Source organism: Ruditapes philippinarum, unplaced genomic scaffold (genome assembly GCF_026571515.1).
Source record: "Ruditapes philippinarum isolate M1 unplaced genomic scaffold, ASM2657151v2 ctg11999_1_1_1_1, whole genome shotgun sequence".
In the NCBI taxonomy this organism is placed as follows: Eukaryota; Metazoa; Mollusca; class Bivalvia; order Venerida; family Veneridae; genus Ruditapes; species Ruditapes philippinarum.
In genome coordinates this window covers 781-25,264 of record NW_026853916.1, presented here as the reverse complement: position 1 = coordinate 25,264, position 24,484 = coordinate 781, and the positions used below count along the sequence as shown (strand labels likewise).

General features: G+C 29.9%; 1 protein-coding gene across 1 annotated transcript; it reads left to right on the top strand.

Annotated features, from left to right (window-relative positions):
* Nucleotides 1-14,999: 14,999 nt before the first annotated feature.
* LOC132738350 (uncharacterized) lies at nt 15,000-16,230 on the top strand (the record flags this gene model as incomplete). Its single annotated transcript, XM_060725833.1, is given in 1 exon segment — nt 15,000-16,230. A coding segment is annotated over 1 exon segment (1,048 nt), but the record flags the coding sequence as incomplete, so codon positions are not given.
* Nucleotides 16,231-24,484: the final 8,254 nt, after the last annotated feature.

The following is a 24,484-nucleotide window of genomic DNA, read 5'->3' as shown; positions in this document are numbered from 1 at the left end:
TGATTAAGAAGTGCTTACAACAGACTTCCCGAAAGTTGAAAAAAACTGTCAGACATTCGGTCTGACAAACCATGAAAATCTGTCGTACCGAAACGAAATCTGTCGGACCAAATAAAATTGATCAAAATCAAAGAATAACTTGTGTTTGTATTTCTAAGACACTTTTTGTTTTTATTTTTTTTCGCCGTAAAAATCGGCACATTCCTTACAGCACATTTTCATCTCCTCCCTACAGGGATCATTCTAGGGGGCGATTTCCGCGATTTCTCGCAAAAATATCACCAAAATCTCAGAGAAATTTGTGAAATGAGAGAAAATCTCGCACGGCAATTTGAGCCGGAAAATGTCTAAACACAATCTAAGGAATGCTAAAATTACACAAAAATATGATGAAAAATTCACGATTCCCATCAAGAATTTAATTTCAAATTGTTTATTAATGAAATCAGTGTAAAAAAACTCCAAAAAGTAGTCCAACACTTCGAATTATTTAGCCTAAAATAATTGCCGATCGGAGACCGCAAATTCACCGTACAGAAATACAGTATGATGGCTAACCTTTATCTATCTGTAAGTCGAGAATTTACACAAAACACTTTTAATTGATTTTAATAAAAAATTTTAGACACAGACTAACATAAAATGGACATGTCAAAAATAAATCTACCGGTAAAATTGTCTTCTAAATGTCGCATCAACCACGGTAAATTTTGCCGTAAAGAACAAATTTAAAAATTTTGTTTTACGATTCCTGATGAAATAGCCGATAATAAATGTTCTTTTATTGAACAGAAATATTTAATTTTATATAATTGCAATCAGCAACAGCTAGAATTGTGAATGTTTCAGTGGAAAACAGACAAATATTCATTTGTCACATATTTTCGCGATGTCGTGATTAAAAAAAATTCTAAAAGGAAGCCGAGTGTTATTTAAAGGTTTTTATAACACTAAAAATGATGTTTATGAATAAAAATTACTTTAGTTATTGTTTATATTTGTGGATATGGAGATATTTGTCATTATGTGTTCAGGTATATTTTTTAATGGAGGGAGGTGTGTGAAGAGAAGCATAAAGAAAACAAAATGAAAGGTTATAAAAATATTCTTCAAATCTCAACAATCACTTCTGTACAGTACAGCACAGGAACTTGAAATTCTATCACTATTAACGATAATATGCAAAATATACCCCCTATATATTATAGTATATAGGGGGTATATTTGGATATTATAATTAATATTGGTTATTTGATAGAATTTCAAGTTCCTGTGAGTACAGTGTTGTCCATTAGGAACATTGACTGCAAATAATAGTTGTAGTAGATATCCATGTATAATTCTTTTATATTTCAGAATAAAGGTGTTATATTTATTTTTCACAATTAGAATTTTATTATGTTTAAAAAATCACAAAAGAAAAAGGCATAGAATGTGTTAAAAAAGTGAAAACAAAAATCACTGTAATAAACAGAGCTACATCTTCTTATATCCTCATTAGATAAGGCCATCCTTAAAAAATGTTTGTTTGCAGTAACCCGACCCAGAATTTTCAAGGTGGGTAGGTAGGTCGATTTTTTTTTTTTTTATTGAACTGTTCTCCCAAATAAGCATGGAATTTCAAAATGCTGGACAATATCTGCTTTGATAATCTGGTAACAATTAATAAATTGATAACTGAATTCTAATTTAATAAGACCTACATTTTATTTCATCTATTAAAAAAAACAAAGCACAAGGCATAATTTTCTGATTCAAAAAAAAAATAAAATTTTTCCAGACCATGAAAAAAAATTTTGAGTAGGGGCAAATTTTGTGAGTCGGTCGCGTTACTGCAAACGAACATTTTTTTAAGGATGGCCTAAACAATGTTTATATTTACAGTGATTTTTAAAAAGTTAGAAATTTCCATATTTTTAACCTCGCTCATCATGAAAATTAAATCTCTCAAGAAAATCTAATTTCTCTCATCAAAATTTCTCAAATGAGAGAAAATCTCTCACTAAAAATCCTGACCAGGATGATCCCTGTCCCTATCATACACCAATGATTCACTGTCTTGCTTCTAATTTTCATTAAATTTTGTCTCAGGTCTATTCTTTTTATCCTTTTACTGCTGTTCTGCCTGTTCCTCTGACGTAGATTTTTTATTTTTCCAAGGTTTGGCACTTTTAGCGACGCCATTTTGTAAACATGCGGCTTGGATAAAAGCCGGACAGTCGGACCGATCCGGAATAAAAACTCGTCGGACCTGATCAAAATTTTTCGGACATGTCCGTCGGACCGACGTATTTCGGGAAGTCTGTTACAACATTGTGAAGTTATGGCAAAGATAATTACAAATACTTTAGAATATTTCTTTTCTCTTTTTTAAAGAGATTTAAACATTTTTCTTCTCTTTTATTATAAAGAGATTTTTTCCCAATCAATAATTTCATGACCGAATAAATTACATCCGAAATCAGATCTATTTTAGACAACACGTTTATTTTGGTTATCATTGTCAGTGTGATTTACCATCATCAACAAATCATATTCTTTTAAGTTTAAACCCTTGAATAGGTTCCAATATGAGCAAATATTTTCATTGAAATGTTTAATAGACAAAGAATTCTATTGAAGTATGCTGGAAAAATCGGCAATTAAGTTGGACTTCCGGTTTCACTTTTCGCAAGTTTATAGAGATTAAATAGAATCTATTATGCGACTGACACTGATTGACAATTATATTGAGAAAGTATGCGACATGCTTAGATAGATAAAATTGGTTTGTTTATTTAATAATGATATTGATTTATTAAGGGATGTCGAGAGATTAACGGATGACGCAATTATACCTCAGTGTTGAAGGCATGTCGTGCGCTTAATGTTAACAATCATTAGTGACCCAACGGCTAATTATTTACTTATCTTTCGTTTTGAATCATAGCCTAAAAAATGTTATTTTATTAATTATTCTTAGTGAATTTAGAGACATCAGATCACTGAAATTTTGAGTAGCCCGACGGGATACCCAGCTTGGAAACTCGGGTAGTCCTTGGGGAAAATTGGTAGCCTCGGGCTAACGGACCATCGTTAGTGTCGAGCCCAAATCAATAAATTTTCAGTGTCAGTTCTAGTCAGGCACCACCTTTTTCAATGTAACTCAGTGATAATAGGCAGGGTATTCAGATATCAAAGAATCGCAACTTTTCTGATTATTATAAACATCGACTATTCCTAGTGAAAATGGAAGTGGCGCATGAAATATCGAATAACACCTTTAAAAGGAAAAATGAACAATTTTTTTATATCAACTTCCCCGGTTATAGGCTTTGCCTAATTTCATATTATATGTATGACTAAACTTAATTATCAATTTACATGCTTTAATTCTCATCTACCACATTTGTACCAATCAGGGTTAACAATTTTACAGCTTTAACACCCAATAATTTAAATTATTCAGGAAAGTCAAAGGCCGAGACCGCAAAAAAAAAATAACAAAAAAAATAGCTGCAGACTGATTCTATAGTCTAGTCAGGTACTGTTACTTCAATACTGTTTATGGAAACAACCTCGAATGTGAATAAACTGCATGGCATTTGTATACAAGTGAATTTGACTAAATCTTGAGTACAAGGATAATTTAACTGAGACAAAATATATCTTTGCACCGTTACTTAAACATTTTTGCTTGTTTCGTTACAAATAATCGGCTTTGAAAAGAAATTAAACTAAATTCTTTTACGCAAATGTTTAGTTAATAAACTTATTGTAACTATTTTTAACCTTTTTCACATCAAGTATACGTTGAACGCAGGATTTCCAACTAAACACGATTCACCAAATTTGTCCCACACGAAGGGTATGACTTAATACCAAATATGAGTGATATCCGCGGATATCACTATAAATACCGAATATGACCTATATTTTACAAAGTAATAATTTTTTTATAAATTTTTCTTGATACTATGTTTTATAATAATAAAATGAATTTACATGCAAAATTGCGTTAAATTTGGTCCATAAATAAAAAAGTTATAAGTTATATTCGAATTACGTTCTATAAAAGTCATGTCCGTGGCGGACAGGAGATACCGAATATGACTTATTTTTTTATGAATTGATTAATTTTTTTATGATTATTTCTCGATACGATGTTTTATAATAATATAATTATTTTACATGCAAAATAATCGTTAAATTTGGTTCATAATAAAAAAGTTATAAGTTATATTCGTTGGCGTTTTCTATAACAGTCATATCCGTGAAGGACAGAAGATACCGAATATGACCTATATTTTTACAAAGTAATTATTTTTTATATTTTTTTTTTTCTTAATAAGATGTATTAAAATAATAAAATAAATTTACATTCAAAATTTCGTTAAATTTGGTCAATAAATAAAAAAGTTATAAGTTATATTCATTGCGTTTTCTATAAAAGGCATAACCGTTGCGGACAGAAGGTACGAATACGACTTATTTTTTTATAAATTGAATTTTTTTTCTCGATACTATGGTTAATAATAATATGATGTTTTTACATGCAAAATATCGTTAAATTTGGCCAATAAATAAAAAAGTTATAAGTTATATTCGAATTACGTTCTATAAAAGTCATATCCGTTTTGGCGGACAGAATACTACCGAAATACGACTTATTTGTTATAAATTGATAATTTTATTATTTATTTTTCTCGATACTATGGTTAATATGTGTTTTACATGCAAAATTTCGTTAATTTTTTGTCAATAAATAAAAAAGTTATAAAGTTATATTTATTGCGTTTTCTATAAAAGGCATGTCCGTTGCGGACAGAAGATACCGAATATGACTTACATTTTATAAATTGATTGTTTTATTATTTATTTTTCTCGATATGATGGTTTATAATAATAAAATGTTAAATGCAAAATATCATTAATTTTTGTCAATAAATAAAAAAGTGTTATGTTATATTCGTTGCGTTTTCTATGAAAGGCATATCTGTTGCGGACAGAAGATACCGAATATGACTTATATTTATAATAAATTGATTGTTTTATTATTTATTTTTCTCAATATGATGGTTTATAATAATAAAATGTTAATGCAAAATATAGTTAATTTTTGTCAATAAAAAAAAAAAGTTATATGTTATATTTGTTGCGTTTTCTATGAAAGGCATTTCGTTGCGGACAGATACATATATATATTTTACAAAGTAATATTTTTTTATAACTTTTCTTGATACGATGTTTTATAATATAAAAGTGAATTTACATGCAAAATTTCGTCCATAAATAAAAAAGTTATAAGTTATATTCGTTTGCGTTTTCTATAACAGTCATATCCGTGAAGGACAGGAGATACCGAATATGACATATGTTTTTTAAAGTTTCTGATTTTACTTAGAACTGCTAACAGAATAAAATTACATGCCAAAAAATGGTTCAATTTGATACATAAATAAAAAAAAAATAAATGTCATATCCGTTGCATGTTCTAAATGAAGTCATATCCGTAGCGGAAAGAAGAAACCGAATATGACTTTGTAAGTTACATATATTAATTGCACGCTCTGTATAGAAGTCATATCCGTGGTGGACTGAAGATAGCGAATATGACTTGTATTTTATAAATTGATTTTTGTTTTATGATGTTTTTTGCTTGATACGATGTTATATGATGATACAATGATTTTACACGTAAAATATCGTAAAAACTTGGTCCATGGTCCATTAATAAACAAGTTATAAGTTATGTTTGTTGCGTTTTTTTTAAAAAAATTAAAATCGTATCCGTAAAGAACAGAATATACCGAATATTGCTTATATTTTATAGAGTAAGTGTTTATTTTGTCTGGATGTAATATTTAATATCAATGAAATAAAATAACATGCAAAAATAGTAAAATTTGGTCCATTAATAAAAAGTGAAAGTTATATGCGTTGCGTTTGATATTAAAGTCATATCCGTGAAGGACGGAAGATACCGAATATGACTTATATTTTAGAAATTTTTTGTTTATTTTTTGTTATATGTTTATTTTAAAGTAATAAAATATAATTACATGTACTGAAAAATTGTAAACTTTGATTCCTAAATAAAAATGTAATAAGTTATCTTCGTTTTACGTTATATAAAAGTCATATCCGTGGAGGACAGAATATACTCAATATTATACAATTATTGACTTTCGGTCTGCGAATATCACATCATATTCAATGGCTCACTAGTCAATAATTGTTTTTATTATATGAATAGGCTAAGAAATAAAACAAATCACAAAAAGTACAACCTTATATACATGTACATGTACAAATTTTGCCTCGTTGAAGCGCGGGAAAAAAAGACGCACGTGTTAGGCGTGCAACGACTTCGCGAATGCTGTGCATTTAAAAGTTATTAAAGTTTATACTCATCATTGCGGTGTAGCCTTTAAGTATTGATATTTTAATCGAGAAATGAGCCATAAAGAACAAAAAGCAACAATTATTTTTAAGTAACACGCGTATTTAACAGTCTACGATGTATGTTTATTGAATATGAGTCTAAATCTATTTTTAGACTGGGAAAAAATTTTATATAAATCTTTGTTTGAGAGCATTCAGTTATTACATTTCGCAACAGTTTTGAATAAATAAAAAAATTTGGGTTTGCTTCAGATTGCGAAATGTAATATCCAGGCCACACCACGGGGAGGGACTCTCTCGTGGCCCAACCTAATTTCCAAAAAAAAAAAAGAAAAGAGAGAGAAAGATTTTTTATATAAAAAATGATTAACCAAATTAAGGAACTCAATCATTATTCTTTAAAAAAAATGAAATGAAATTTTGTCGGATCTGAATAGAAAAATCTAAGAACAATCAAATTAAAAAAATAAATAAATAAGTAGGCGTATTTAATTACTAAAGAAAATAATATCTTAATGTAAATCCCAAAAATCATAAAACAAAATAAAAAAAAGAAGACAAACAATAAAAATACAACTAGGGTATGAACAATATAACATAAAACAAAAAAACATAAAGAATGTACAGTTAAACATCAGACAGGTACAATAAAGGGACTCCACTGAGGTTTAAAAGCCTAAAAACATAGCATTTTGAATTTCTTACATAAACAGCCGGGTACTTTAAACAGAAATCTGTGCAAAGATAGTTAAGAAACATACTTTAAAAATATATTGAAAATTGTATTTTATGTTTTTCTTAGCCCGATTTAAGTGAAACGATTTTAAAACCTTTTCATTTGAGTCATTTGTTTACAGTTTGAGTAATTATTCTGGAAAACGAATTGGCAAATGACCTGAAAGTTTGCACAAAGATTAGTGGTCTGAACCTACATCTAATGATACATTTATGTGAAAAAATTATTTTATGTCCCATAATGTAAAAAACCGCAATGGAGTCTCTTTAAAACATACATAAACGTTGAAAACAGACATTAATAAACGATCTTGATAATATTTACAGTGACATATATCACTACAAATATATTGAAACATATACAAACAATAAATATTGACAACAGATTAATATATAAAACAATGCGCATAAGATTTAAAGGTACACATATCAATACATCTAACATTACATAAACTTGAAAACATGCATAGTTTTTTACACTGGATACGGATTGGCACCGCTATTCGGACACGTGGAAATAATGTGGTTCGATCCCCGGGCAGATATAATTAAATATATACAAACAATAAATAGTGACAACAAATTCATATATAAAACAATGGTCATGAGATTTAAAGGTACACATATAAATACATCTAACATTACATAAACTTGAAAACATGCATAGTTTTTACACTGGATACGGACTGGCACCGCTATTCGGACACGTGGAAATAATGTGGTTCGATCCCCGGGCAGATATAATTAACATATACAAACAATAAATAGTGACAACAAATTCATATATAATACAATGCGCATAAGATTTAAAGGTACACATATAAATACATCTAACATTACATAAACTTGAAAAACATGCATAGTTTTTTACACTGGAATACGGACTGGCATTGCTATTCGGACACGTGGAGATAATGTGGTTCGATCCCCGGGCAGATATAATTAAACATATACAAACAATGAATAGTGACAACAAATTCATATATAAAAACAATGGTCATAAGATTTAAAGGTACGCATATAAATACATCTAACATTACATAAACTTTGAAAACATGCATAGTTTTTACACTGGAATACGGACTGGCATTGCTATTCGGACACGTGGAAATAATGTGGTTCGATCCCCGGGCAGATATAATTAAACATATACAAACAATAAATAGTGACAACAAATTCATATATAAAACAATGGTCATAAGATTTAAAGGTACACATATAAATACATCTAACATTACATAAACTTGAAAACATGCATAGTTATCAAGGTGAATTATGGTTTTTCGTCAAACTAACGGTTCGGCGAACTTAAATTATGAAGAGGTGCGAAAGTGGTTTATCTTATGTTATATTGTAATTATAGGCAAAGTAGGTCTACATTGTTCATATATAATTAGTGTTTTAGATGTCACACTAATAACCTCATCTACAATATTAGATATTTGTAAAACCAATAATATGCATTTCAAACACATAAAATAAATTATTTTATTATTATGTTACTATTTTACAAATCTAAATGTCGAGTTGAAACAGATTAGTTCTGCTATTGAAGACACGTCTGCGTACACATATATTCAATAATGAATAGTATAATGGCCCCCTAATAAATAAAAAAAAAAAAAAAAAAAATATTAACAAAAAGTTTATGTAGCATATCAGTCACTTTTATTTTTTAAAAAAGTCACTTTGTTAACACGGTGGTTTTTATATCAAAAAAGGGGAATTGGCCTTATTACAACAGAAGCGACTAATAAACAGAATATAATTTAATTTATAAATTCATACATTTTTTTATAGCGACTTTCAATCTACTACATGTTAAGAAAATTCTGTTAACATTCTCTTAAATTTCCAACTAGCATCGAAAAACTTGGATACATCGTATTTGTTTCTGTTTGTGACAATATTAATGCAGCATGCCTGCAAATTCATGCAAATGTTCACGTAAATGAAAATACCAAAAATATTAGTTTAAAATAATATTTGTATCAATCGCACATTACATGTTAAATATCAAATTCACGAATTCATTATTAACACAACTTCCTCAAGTTTTATTTTCATGAACACTTAGGACTCATTTACAGACATGCTGCTTTCGATAATAAAAAAAATTCAGTACTTACATCACAGTAGATACAGAAATCATCACAATTATCCGAACACACATTGCATGGATATTTAGCCATATTGAGAAATGATTGTTTTTCCAAATATGAAAGTAGCAAGGTACTATATTTTTGAGAATGTTTTTTTTTTTCCAGAATAAGGAAATAGGTAGATAATATTTTTACAAGCTATTATATATACTTCCCAAACATGATGCAGGTGTGATGCAGGTGTGAGATATCTTTAAAAGGACATGTCAATTAGTGGCAATTAGTGGAATACACAAGTGTGCGCCCTGGCATTTGTTTCTCAATATGTAAAGGTGCGAAGTATTGATGGCGCCTTAAAACAGCAAGGAATAACACAACAGACAATTTGCCAATCAACTGTGACGCCGTATAAAACTTTCCTTTCACAAAAATATAAATTTAAATTGTACCAATATTTAATCGATATTATAAATTATGTAACAAAAAAAAAACAAAACAAAAAACAAAACAAAAACATATAAAAAAACACAAGTTTCAAAATAACAGTCATATTCGGTATCTTCTTTCCACTGCAGATAGTACTTATATTTACAACATGCTTCGAATATAACATGTAACATTTTTATTTATGTATCAAATTAAACCATTTTTGGCAAATTTACTTTATTTAATTATAAGAAATTATTCGTATGGAGAAAAAAACTTTATGATCTATAAGTCATATTCGGTATCTTCTGTCCTTCACGGATATAACTTTGATAGAAAACGCAACAAGTATAACTAATAACTTTTTCACCTATTGACAAAAGTTAACGATATTTTGCAGCATGTAAAATCATTTTAATATTATAAAACATCGTCTTGAAAAAATCATAAAACAAATAATCAATTTATAAAATACAAGTCATATTTGGCATCTCCTGTCCGCCACGGATATGACTTTCATAGAACGTAATGCGAATATAACTTATAACTTGATTATTTATGGACAAAGTTTAACGATATTTTGCGTGTAAAATCATTGTATCATCATATCACACCGTATCAAGAAAACATCATAAAAAACAAATAATTTTATTATTTTTTTATTTATTGGCCAAATTTCACGATATTTTGCATGTTAAAATCATTTTATTATTATTAAACATCGTATCAAGAAAAATAAATAATAAAATAATCAATTTATAAAAAATAAGTCATATTCGGTATCCTCTCCACAACGGATGTGCCTTTTATAGAAAACGCAACGAATATAACTTATAACTTGATTATTTCAACAACAATTACTTTTATTAATATCAGATTACAGACATGTAATAGCATGATTCATTTTGTTTAATATTGAAATATGGGTAAATAGATGGGGACAGATAAATACAAAGTTAATAAGTAAATAACATGTCAATCAATTTAACACAATATTTAAAACTATGTAGACCTTGTTAATATCATTATCTGTAATTTAAATGGTAAATAGGCACGTTGGGAGAATTGGGGTACGCACGGGTAAAGCGTGATAAGAAAACAAAATAATGTTACGAGAATTGGATCAAAAAATGATCTATAAGTCATATTCGGTATCTCCTGTCCGCCACGGACATGACTTTTATAGAAAACGCAACGAATATAACTTATAACTTTTTCACTTATTGACCAAATTTAACGATATTTTGCATGTAAAATCATTTTATTATTATAGAACATCGTTTTGACAAACAATTCATAAACAAATAATCAATTTATAAAATATAAGTCATATTTGGTATCTCCTGTCCGCCACGGATATGACTTTCATACAGAGCGTGCGATATATGTCACTTACAAAGTCATATTCGGTATCTCTTTTCCGCTACGTATCAAATTTAACCATTTTTGGCATATTATTTCATTTTATTATGGAAAAAATATCGTATGGAGAGAAAAAGCTTTATGATCTTTAAGTCATATTCAGTATCTTCTGTCCGCAACGGATATGCTTTCATAGAAAACGCAACGAATATAACATATAACTTTTTTATTTATTGACAAAAATTAACAATATTTTGCATTTAACATTTTATTATTATAAACCATTGTATCGAGAAAAATAAATAATAAAATAATCAATTTATTAAAGATAAGTCATATTCGGTATCTTCTGTCCGCAACATATATGCTTTCATAGAAAAACGCAACGAATATAACATATAACTTTTTTATTTATTGACAAAAATTAACGATATTTTGCATTTAACATTTTATTATTATAAACCATTGTATCGAGAAAAATAAATAATAAAATTATCAATTTATTAAATATAAAGTCATATTCGGTATCTTCTGTCCGCAACAGATATGCTTTCATAGAAAACGCAACGAATATAACATAACTTTTTTATTTATTGACAAAAATAAATGATATTTTGCATTTAACATTTTATTATTATAAACCATCATATCTTGAAAAATAAATAATAAAATAATCAATTTATAAAATTTAAGTCATATTCGGTATCTTCTGTCCGCAACGGATATGACTTTGATAGAAAAACGCAACAAGTATAACTTATAACTTTTTCACTTATTGACCAAATTTAACGAAATTTTGCATGTAAAAACATCATATTATTATTAACTATAGTATCGAGAGAGAAAAAAAATCAATTCATAAAAAAATAAGTCGTATTCGGTATCTTCTGTCCGCAACGGTTATGACTTTTATAGAACGTAATTCGAATATAACTTATAACTTTTTTATTTATTGGCCAAATTTCACGATATTTTGCATGTTAAAATCATTTTATTATTATTAAACATCGTATCAAGAAAAATAAATAATAAAATAATCAATTTATAAAAAATAAGTCATATTCGGTATCTTCTGTCCACAACGGATGTGCTTTTATAGAAAACGCAACGAATATAACTTATAACTTGATTATTTATGGACCAAGTTTAACGATATTTTGCGTGTAAAATCATTGTATCATTTATATAACATCGTATCAAGAAAACATCATAAAACAAAAATCAATTTATAAAATAAAAAGTTATATTCGGTAACTTCTTTCCCGATACGGATATGACTTTTATTTAGAACATGCCACGAAGACAACATGTAAATTTTTTTTTATGTATCAAATTAAACCATTTTTTGGCAAATTACTTTATTTAATTATAAGAAGATCGTATGGAGACAAAAAATTTATGATCTATAAGTCATATTCGGTATCTCCTGTCCGCCACGGACATGACTTTTATAGAAAACGCAACGAATATAACTTATAACTTTTTCACTTATTGACCAAATTTAACGATATTTTGCATGTAAAATCATTTTATTATTATAGAACATCGTTTTGACAAACAATTCATAAACAAATAATCAATTTATAAAATATAAGTCATATTTGGTATCTCCTGTCCGCCACGGATATGACTTTCATACAGAGCGTGCGATATATGTCACTTACAAAGTCATATTCGGTATCTCTTTTCCGCTAAGTATCAAATTTAACCATTTTTGGCATATTATTTCATTTTATTATGAAAAAAATATCGTATGGAGAGAAAAAATTTATGATCTTTAAGTCATATTCAGTATCTTTTGTCCGCAACGGGATATGCTTTCATAGAAAACGCAACGAATATAACATATAACTTTTTTATTTTATTGACAAAAATTAACAATATTTTGCATTTAACATTTTATTATTATAAACCATTGTATCGAGAAAAATAAATAATAAAATAATCAATTTATTAAAGATAAGTCATATTCGGTATCTTCTGTCCGCAACATATATGCTTTCATAGAAAACGCAACGAATATAACATATAACTTTTTTATTTATTGACAAAAATTAACGATATTTTGCATTTAACATTTTATTATTATAAACCATTGTATCGAGAAAAATAAATAATAAAAATTATCAATTTATTAAATATAAGTCATATTCGGTATCTTCTGTCCGCAACAGATATGCTTTCATAGAAAACGCAACGAATATAACATAACTTTTTTATTTATTGACAAAAATTAATGATATTTTGCATTTAACATTTTATTATAAACCATCATATCTTGAAAATAAATAATAAAATAATCAATTTATAAAATTTAAGTCATATTCGGTATCTTCTGTCCGCAACGGATATGACTTTGATAGAAAACGCAACAAGTATAACTTATAACTTTTTCACTTATTGACCAATAACCAATAACATCATATTATTATTAACTATAGTATCGAGAGAGAAAAAAAAACAATTCATAAAAAAATAAGTCGTATTCGGTATCTTCTGTCCGCAACGGTTATGACTTTTATAGAACGTAATTCGAATATAACTTATAACTTTTTTATTTATTGGCCAAATTTCACGATATTTTGCATGTAAAAATCATTTTATTATTATTAAACATCGTATCAAGAAAAATAAATAATAAAAATAATCAATTGATAAAAAAATAAGTCGTATTCAGTATCTTTTGTCCGCAACGGATATGCCTTTTATAGAAAACGCAACGAATATAACTTATAACTTTTTTATTTATTGACCAAATTTAACGATATTTTGCATGTAAAATCATTTTATTATTATTAAACATCGTATCAAGAAAAATAAATAATAAAATAATCAATTTATAAAATTAAGTCGTATTCGGTATCTTCTGTCCGCAACGGATATGCCTTTTATATAGAAAACGCAATGAATATATACTTATAACTTTTTTATTTATGGACCAAATTTTACGATATTTTGCATGTAAAAACATAATATTATTATTAACCATGGTATCGAGAAAAATAATAATAAAATAATCCATTTATAAAAAATAAGTCGTATTCGGTATCTTCTGTCCGCAACGGATATGCCTTTTATAGAAAACGCAATGAATATAACTTATAACTTTTTTATTTATGGACCAAATTTAACGATATTTTGCATGTAAAATCATTTTATTATTATTAAACATCGTATCAAGAAAAATAAATAATAAAATAATCAATTTATAAAAAATAAGTCGTATTCGGTATCTTCTGTCCGCAACGGATATGCCTTTTATAGAAAACGCAATGAATATAACTTATAACTTTTTTATTTATGGACCAAATTTAACGAAATTTTGCATGTAAATTTATTTTATTATTTCAATACATCGTATTAAGAAAAAAAAAAATATAAAAAAATAATTACTTTGTAAAATATAGGTCATATTCGGTATCTTCTGTCCTTCACGGATATGACTGTTATAGAAAACGCAACGAATATAACTTATAACTTTTTATTTTTATGGACCAAATTTAACGATATTTTGCATGTAAAATAATTATATAATTATAAAACATCGTATCGAGAAATAATCATAAAAAAATTAATCAATTCATAAAAAATAAGTCATATTCGGTATCTCCTGTCCGCCACGGACATGACTTTTATAGAACGTAATTCGAATATAACTTATAACTTTTTTATTTATGGACCGAATTTAACGCAATTTTGCATGTAAATTCATTTTATTATTATAAAACATAGTATCAAGAGAAATTTATAAAAAAATAATTACTTTGTAAAATATAGGTCATATTCGGTATTTATAGTGATATCCGCGGATATCACTCATATTTGGTATTAAGACATACCGCACACGAATAATCTAGGTTAACAATTTTTTGTAAACGAAAAATTATTTTGACTACGTCCACCAGGATTTTCATATGATGAGAAGTTTTAATTGCCATACTATTTGTTTTTATTCACTTTCTAAGTAAAACTTTATTTAAGTAAAGAATTGGATAAATAAAAGCAAAATGCTTGATTAATTCGTTTAAACATTTGTGTCCGATTTGTATTTTTTACTTTCAGTTCGACCAATCAAATTGTCGTTTCTAAAAAGTATGGGAAAAATCCTTCCGGTTCATTCATAGTTTGGACGATGCGGCTGATGGATTGTAAACAAAAAGCGACAAAACGAAAATGACAAGCATTGGCGTGAATGGCTCGTCCTCGTCTACTGATGGACTCCCAAAACAGTTCGTGACATCTTTGAGGATTCTATTCGATATATTAGACGAAGAGCGAACAGGTTATGTTCGTTTACGCGACATTGAAAGTCGTTGGCATGAGGAAGGAGTTTCAGGATTACCTAGCGGAGTTATTGACACTCTCAGGAAAGTGGCACCAAGAAATGGGAGACTTACCTTCGAGAATTTTGTAACTGGTTTAAAATTATCTCTGTTGAAGAACACTGGTGCAAATTTTAAGCAAGATACTAGTCAAAGGAGACGTGAAATTCCTCAACAAAATACCCACAAGCAAGGGCCAGGGGCAGGGAATGTAAATTTGCAAACAGAAAATTTAAGGCCTGCACAACCACCAGACTATGAGAACATTGTACCAACTGAAAGAATGCGGGCTGATAGAATCTTGCCAAATCAGAGTGTGTACAGCGGGCAAAGAACCCGTCCCAAAATGGGCAGTCAGGTGATAAGTTCAAATACCTCTGGATCAAATACAGCTACTGTTCGACCAAATAATGTTTTACAGTCACAGAACATTGAGTTGAGGAATCAGATTTATACTCGGGACCAAACCCAGCAGGCTGCAGTGAAAACTCATGTTAAACCAGAACATTCACGAATAACTGATGATAGAAATCAGAATGTGAGACCATCCTCATTCCATCCAAGACATAGTACAGATGGAAACCAGGTTAGAAAGGAACACACTAAAATACCATATAGACCTAAAAGTGCTCTTGCAGAGTTACAAAGACCAAAGGAAGTTAATTTTAGTGATGTGCCTGTATCTAGACCAGATCGCCCACCTCCATACCGTAGACCTCAGGAAAGAGAATCTGATGCTGCTCCAGTCCTGCCTCCTAAAGATATGAATGGACGTATAATGAATGAGCTGAAAAACTGGCAAAAGGATCAGCAGATATCCCCACCTGGTCACAGAGGAAAATTACACACAGTACACAGTGATTCCAAACTTTCTGATCAGAAGAAGCATGAAATCTATGGTAAGGTCATTTTCAGCAGGGCTGGTAAAATCTGATTTTGACTTACTTGTTTGTTTTACCAGGAGCATTTCTTTACTTGTTTGTATGATATTCTTAGAATTAAATTCCTGGAAAATCTCACTTGTCCGCACAGACTGTGGGACAAGTCACTTACAGAAATGTTGGTAATTACTGGTTAGTTATTCAGCAAACTGGTTAGTTGGGTTACATATAGGTAATTGAATGTAAATTTTCAAAACATTTAATACTGAAAAAATCCAGACACTTCTGATAGTGTCAGACACTATGGTATAATTGTATCAACACAAACTAATGTTATGTAACTAACTTTAAAGTCTTACTCATTCCCTGTAAATGTTTGATCAAAGTCTTAAAACTCTCTGACTCTAGTTCTTTAAATATTGTTTTTAAATAGTAAATCTTCATTATAAAAATAATTTGTAGTTATTGTCACCAATGTTTTCTTTTCAAAGAAAAAAGGGGGATATATGGTAATGGGTTCTGTTTGTCCGTCCGTCCATCACACTTTGTATTTTGTCCATATCACAACCATTCATAAAAGGATTCTGAAATAACTTGGCACAAATGCTCACCATGTAAAGACCCTGAGTCATTAGCAACACCCATACCCTACCTCCAGTCTGTGCGAAAGTCTGTCGGTCCTCGGACCTTGCCAACTAAAAATCAAAGGACGAAAGCCCCCCCCCTTCTAAAAATGACAAGGTGGACAAAAGCCCCCCCATGAATTTTCCACATAGGACAAAAGCCCCCCTCTAAAAAAGTAAAGGTAGGACAAAAGCCCCCCCCCCCATGGTCCATCACATTTACATTTAGTGTAAATGAAATAATATCTGCCTTTTTGATTTTGTGCCATGTCACAATGTATCAGACTCAACTAAAAGTGAACATTTTCTGAAACTGAACTGTAGCAGAGACTGTGAGAATAATTTATCAATAAAGAGTGTTTTTTTCATCCATGTGCTCTTCATCTTCATGTTTGTAATATTTTTAAGCATGCATGTATTAAAGTTGTGTTTTTTATGTGAATAAAAAATATGTATGGACATCAAATGTAGGTGACATAGTGTTAAGGATATTAATTTGATCCCTTTACAAAAGTGATTACTACTCTTCTGACGCTTGTTGTGTATATGAAAAGCTATGAATTCAGTATTACATGCATGCATTATTTCATCTGTTATCATACTTTGTTATCACTTCAATATATACATTAATAATAAACATTAAAGCAGCACGCCTCCAGATTCATCCTAATTTTCATGAAAATTTTGAAAATGTATTTAAAGGTAAAATATTGTGAAATGAACAAAGAAATTACTTGACACATTACAATCGGCACTTAAAATACACGTAAATTACCAAAAAGAGGTCAAAATATGCATAAATAGCCCTTACTGTGTTAGTAACGCAGTAGAAATATGGTGATAAATACTACAAAATACAGTCATTAATTACACTTAAGGTATACACTATATGTAAATTTGATGGACCATGGGGGGGCTTTTGTCCTACCTTTACTTTTTTATGGGGGGGGGGGCTTATGTCCTATGTGGAAATTTCATGGGGGGGCTTTTGTCCACCTTGTCATTTTTAGAAGGGGGGGCTTTCGTCCGGAGGGGCTTTCGTCCGTATCCCCTAAAAATCAGGAGGGCCGAGATAAATTTCTATACAGTCACTCCTCATGTCCGAATAAAATTTCAGCCAGTTTGAAAATTTTTGGCCTTCTGAAATATGCAAAACTTCCAAGATCGATCTTTTTTTTTTTTTCATTTTTGCTTGTATTCACAGACCCAGATAACCAAAATCACCGCAAGATACAACCAGTTTTTGCTAAGTAATGTAAGCCACCATTTTGTCTTGGACAATTTCCTTACCAAAACATATTTTGTCTCCAACCTTTGAAAGATGTATCGTTTTCTTGTGAATTAAACTAAAGTTTTATATACATGTATTATGTTTTTGTATATTTTTTTCATAGTATCTGATAGCTAAGTCTGATAATTCATATTTTCTTAATATTTTTGTTTATAATTATGGCAACATCCCTCCCCCACCCCTACAAAAAATACCTTTCAGAGTCCGGGCCGGGAAAAAATCATCAGGGCCGGAAATAAATCTAAGGATCCCAGTCCTTGTGGCGGGAAAAAAATTTTGACTTTAGCATTGACTGTACCTCCAAGTCAATGTTTATACACTCAGAGGTCAATTAAAAGCTGATCATGGTCTGTTGTAGGTCCTCAATTTTTTGTGTTCAACTCACAACTTTTCAACTCATCAAAGGGTTTTGAATTACATGTAACTTTGCACAAATGTTTACCATATGATAATAAAGTGACATGTCATACATTTGAACACCTAACCTTTGCCTGCAAGATCAATGTCAGATTTGGAGATCAAAGGTCAACATAGGCTGATGGAGGAGTATTTTTTGTACTTTTTTATCCAGTTAAGGATTTTGAAATAAGTTTGCACAAAATTTCACTATATTAAGACAATATATCATATGCAGACTGGGACTCCTGCCACCATGGTGAAGGGTACACTTAGAGGCCAAAGCTTAACATAGTCTGTAATTAAATTGTCTAGACAATAATTATAAACTCAGAAAGCATTTTTGGAAATTCCAGTGAAACTTAAAAAATAAATAGAAAACAGTCACAGGTTTTTCACATTATATAAGTTAACACAGGCATTTTAAAAAGGCCTTCCCATTAGAAATTTCCTTTAAAAAACTTGCATTGTTCCAAAAAATTCATACATAGATACACTAGCATTTTACTTTCCCAAACCTGCAATTTGAGTGACAATTTTTCCCAAAATCAAAGGAGCTTAAAGGCCTCTTCCCAGTTAAGAGAGAGGAACCCCTGATGGAATGTGAGAGGCAGTGCATGATCTTCACGTGCAACAAAAATAAAATGAAATATAAATTAAAATATGTGTAGGAGAGCGTTGTTTTCATTAAAGATATATTGTAATTTGCATGATGTACTAAAACCTTTTTTTTTCTCTTATTACAATGCCTCATGTCCTTCGTTCAGCATTATTAAATAAAGCAAAAATAAAGCAAACAGCAGTATAGATTATTGCTATTCTTTTATATAAAAAAACTAGATCTTGGGTGTAAGATATTGATTTCTGAGCTAAACAAGCTTCTTCATAGTAATAAAGTGCCACCATGTGGTAACATATTGCAATTTAGACATACTTCAATGGGTTTTACCTGTTTTTAATACATCAATTCTATTGATTTGTGGTCCAAAAGAAGGTAATTAAGTCAACAGCCTTTAGAGGTAATCAATAGGTTTTTGTAAAGGTTTTATAGTTTTACATTTTGTAAGTTTTTTGGTTTTTTTTCACTTGATTGGGAAGAGGCCTTAGCCTATTGATTTTGGGAAAAATTATTGCTTAAATTGCTAATTTGGGGTGTAACCTGGGAAAACTGCAAATTGGAATGATCAAAGGAATGAGAATCAAAGTTCACTTGTACATGTATATTCCTTTACTAACCATTATAATTAATAATGGAAATTAACTTCATATTAAGGTCAATTTAGCCCTGAATTGAACATCGCAAAATAAATTAATTAAATAAGATACCCAAATAGTGGTTTACAAAATCCATAGCATTGTAATAGGAAAAAACATTGTTAATAATTATGTTTTGTTATTTTGTTTCTTGTTATGTTTTTTTTTTTCTAAAATTTATTTTTTTTAATTATTTTCCTTTATAATAGTAATACATTATTCTAATAAATAGAATGAATGAAGTATCATAAAATTTGTTGAAAATGAAGGCATGAAAATATTTCTGTAAAAGCCACCTGGTTAATTGTTTCCTGTTTAAACATATCAAGGGTATTTTTTGTGTGCAGAAAAACTATGACATTCAGAAGATCTTGTGTTGCAGACAACAAAAAGGATCAACATTTGTTTGTTTTATGAACGATAGTGGATTACGATTAAATCTCTTCAAGTACAGTCTGTTGATTGAGTAAGACGTAGTTTATACGGCCTGCTAGTTTTGTTTGACACCTAAAATAATATCCATTATTTTTGGAAAGATGTCAACGATATTAGCTCCCCGTTATTGTACTAATTAGCTTTGTTATATTGCAACGGTTGTTTACAAACTTGTCTAACCTGTGGCCATTCACTGTTTGTCACAATAGATCTATTGTTAGGACGCAAACTATTGGGAGCTCTATGTCGGTCATTCTCGTAATTTTATTATTAGTTTTGAAAACGGCAATAATGCTTTTATTTTGAACATAATGATCAATTAATAATTATATTGAAAAAAGGTTTTAAAAGTATTTATTTTACAGCATGTTTTTTAATGATAAAGGTCAGCTTATATGGTTTATATATAAAAATAAAATGTGCCAGTTTTTGTAATAAAAATTTACAGTATTTACATGTAGCGAGCAAATTGATATAATAGGAGAGTCCAAAATCCTAGAAGCATCATAAAGTTTGAAAATCTTACATTGATCAACTAAGGCACTTAAAGTTGAATATTTATAAAGATGATGATAAAGAAATATATAAATTTAACATATGATTTTGTAATAAGTTTTATTACATGTATATCCTTGTTTAAATTCCATTAATTTGAAATTAAAATTTCAAGGACATCAGGTAGCTTTATAAAATTGCAACTTCATCATTTGATACCATTTTATAGGGGGGAAAAGTTTTTTTCTCTCTTGTATTGAGCATGTGTCAGATGTTATCACTCCTTTGAAGTTTAATAGTGATCAGACTTTTCAATGATCAAGGTGATACAAGTGTTTAAGTCAATGATCCATGTGACAAGACGCTTATTGCCGTGATAAGAGGGGCACAGCCTTACTTGTTTTCAGTCGTTGGTGAAATGTCAGGCCCTTGCAATTGAATGTATAGATTTGGTGTGATAAATGGATATGGTACAAAATGACTTTGAAGTACAAAGATGTAAAATAGATACTTCAATTTATAGAATGAAGTCTATCCAGGCATTATACATATACAGAATGAATTTGTCACTCTTTTTAGAGATATGCATTTTATTTTCTTGTTTTAAATGTATTTGTTTGTCATTTTTGTTTTCTCCGAGAAAACGCGTACTTGTAAATTCAATCTAATAAATATAATTTTTTATAATATATTGCATTGTGCATTTCGAGAATCTCATATAAGCATTGTACATGATTAAATATGTACAACATTTTTAAAAAAAAAACTTTAACCCATTGTAATCTGCCGGACAAAAAGTCATGATGAGCCATTGCCACCAGTACAGGGCCATGACAGAGTGAAAGCTTGTGTAGTCTGACCAGGCTTTATGCTGTTGGCTTACTAACTTTCATCTTGATATCCCAAAATTTGATAATGAGCAGTTATAGTCCCAAAAATGGAACTGGAAGTCCCATTTAGAAAATTTAGCAGCTAGGAGAATGGTTTAAAGAGTTAAGATATCTGATATAGTAATTTTTTATTTTTGCTGAACTAGAACTTTGATTGCCTCCGCGCAGTCTGTTCGCTTACCAACTCTATTACAAGTAGAGAAACTGATAGCGAACAGCATGGATCCTGATCAGACTGCGCGGATGTGCAGGCTGGTCTGGATCCATGCTGGTGGCAAATTCACTATGTTGGTTTTGTCGTGACACGGCTCTTATTATGTGACAAAACATTTTTACTTATTTCCTGATCTTTAACTTGTCACTTGCCAGGCTTTATTTTCCAACAGTTTAGGAATACCAAGATCATTGTTAGAAATTGGGGAAAAGGGTCTTAAAAGTACACATTTAGAATTTTAGTGTAACTTTAATTGAACCCTAGTGCAGCATAATTATATAATGAATAAAAAGAATATCTTCTATTGGTAGACTTTGTATTCATATTTCCTTGCATAAGTAATTAGTAAGGATTCCCTTTAGAACGTAAATACTTTTTCAAAGAAAATCAACAATATTTTTATTGCAGACAATGACTGACAATTTGAGGGTTGACTGTTAAACTGCATTAACTTACATGAAAAAAGAAGGACTTAGAACTGTTTTGCAATTAAACCTTGAAATTGGGAAATTTTATTAAAAAAATTTTGCATTTGGAATGCCTTGTTTTACTGCTAGTAAATATATAAAGAAGATCTGCTAATGTTTTAAATAAATAAACAAATAACTAAAGTAGTGCATTTAGAAAAGGTCTCATGAAAGAGAAACACCTGTTGGTATTGAATGCATGTCAGTTTATGGTAAGTTTAATTGCACTCTGGAGTATTTAATGCTGACATTTAAGTCAATTAATATTGGCAACTGTGATTTTGATAAAGTTCATATTGACTTAATTATTTTGGTTAAAACAGCATAGGTAGTGTATAAACTCTGACTGACAGTTCTGTATTGTTTTGTTACAGTTTCTTAAGGTTTTGGGCACAAATTATAGAAAATATCCATACAACAGTCAAACCTGTTTACAGAGGCCATCCAAGGGAGAAAACAGATATGAGCCGCATCATGACAAAACCAACATAGTGCGTGTGTGACCAGCATGGATCCAGACCAGCCTGCGCATCCGTGCAGTCTGATCAGGATCCATGCTGTTCGCTATCAGTTTCTCTACTTAAAATATGGTTTGTAAGCGAACAGCATGGATCCTGATCAGACTGCGCGGATGCGCAGGCTGGTTTGGATCCATGCTGGTCGCTAACGCATAACGTTGGTATGTCGAAACGCGGCTCATATGTCCTCTATAAACAAGTGGTCTTTATTTGGGGATAACATTGTTCTTTATAGTAAATAAAGAGTTGTCACAGAGTGGCCTTAATTTACAGGGTGATCTTTATTCAGAGATGGTCTTTATTACAGGTTTGACTGTTATTGTAACAAAGGTCTGCCTCACAATAAAATCATATCCTGGCCTGTATTTTTATGAAAGAAAAATGTACTAGGCTCGTATTTTTATGAACGAAAAATATACTTTGGCTGTATTTTTTGAAAGGTTTTTTAAAACCAAATATAAATTTTGTTTCCAGCCTTTAACCAAAAATAAGATAAAAAATACCATAACAAAATGAATGAATCAGATACATTAGTTTTTATCCCAAAAAGGGGAATCTGCGTAGATATGTAATTGTCAAATAGATTATGATGGGTATACCTGTATTTAAAAGTCAAACAGATTGTGTTGGTGAATTGGAGCTGCCATTTTGTTAGCAAATTGTTTATTTAGTGGCTGTATTTGAATATGCAAAATTGTTATGGATTCTTGTCTCTCTTGCCAAAAAGCAAGTGAATAATTATGAACAGTTTCTTTTTTTTTTTCCTTTCAAATTTCCTAAAAAAATTTCAAATGTAACATTTGATATCAACAAAGAAATCTGCCAATGTTATGAGCATAATGAATTGCTTGATAGTTTGTCTCAGTTGACTGAAATTTTCTATACCGTAAGAGGTTTTAATTTTATCCTGTCACTTGTCTCAATTTCGGCCCGATAACAAGGTGCCGTATATTTTTAATGATCTACGGCACTTGATCACGTGGTATGCATGTTTGCCGGACTACTTTTCAAGAAAAAATATAAAAGCTGCCGTTAAATCTTCTGTGTGTAGAATAACGAATTTTGGAAACGTTGATAAAACTTTGTTTGTTTATTTTATTTCACTCTATAATTTTTCAAGCGAAATAAAAATTATTTAAAGTGATATAAATGTAAAACTTAACTGTTTGCGACATTTTAGAATAGCGTACTTGATTTGATTGTTTTGCACGTGCTGTTTGGCGCTACATTGTGACGTCACGTAAACAATACTTTAAACGTCTGTACAGCGTTAACGACTGAATAAAAGATATTGGTATTCGAATTCATTTTCTTAGTTAGACCATTTTCTTTCATTCTAGATATAGTTTTTCACAACAAAATTCGACAAAAAAATTGTTTTTATTTATCACATTTTTCAAACAAAATGGCGCCCTCAATGTGAAAATACACGGGGAGATAATAAGAACGGCGAGTGCATTGGTGTAGAAAAATTAGGGCCTTCTTTGTTTATATAGAAACATTTCCGATAGTGTGATTAAAGGTTGTTTGCCTAATAAAATTCTTTAAAAAAACGGTGACAGGATAAATAGAATAATAGATTGGTGCCGTGGATGGAGAAAGTATATCTGGCTCTGCTCCGGAATTTATTGGGTTCGCCTTCGGCTCACCCAATAAATTCCTCCGCCTCGCCAGATAAACTTTCTCAAT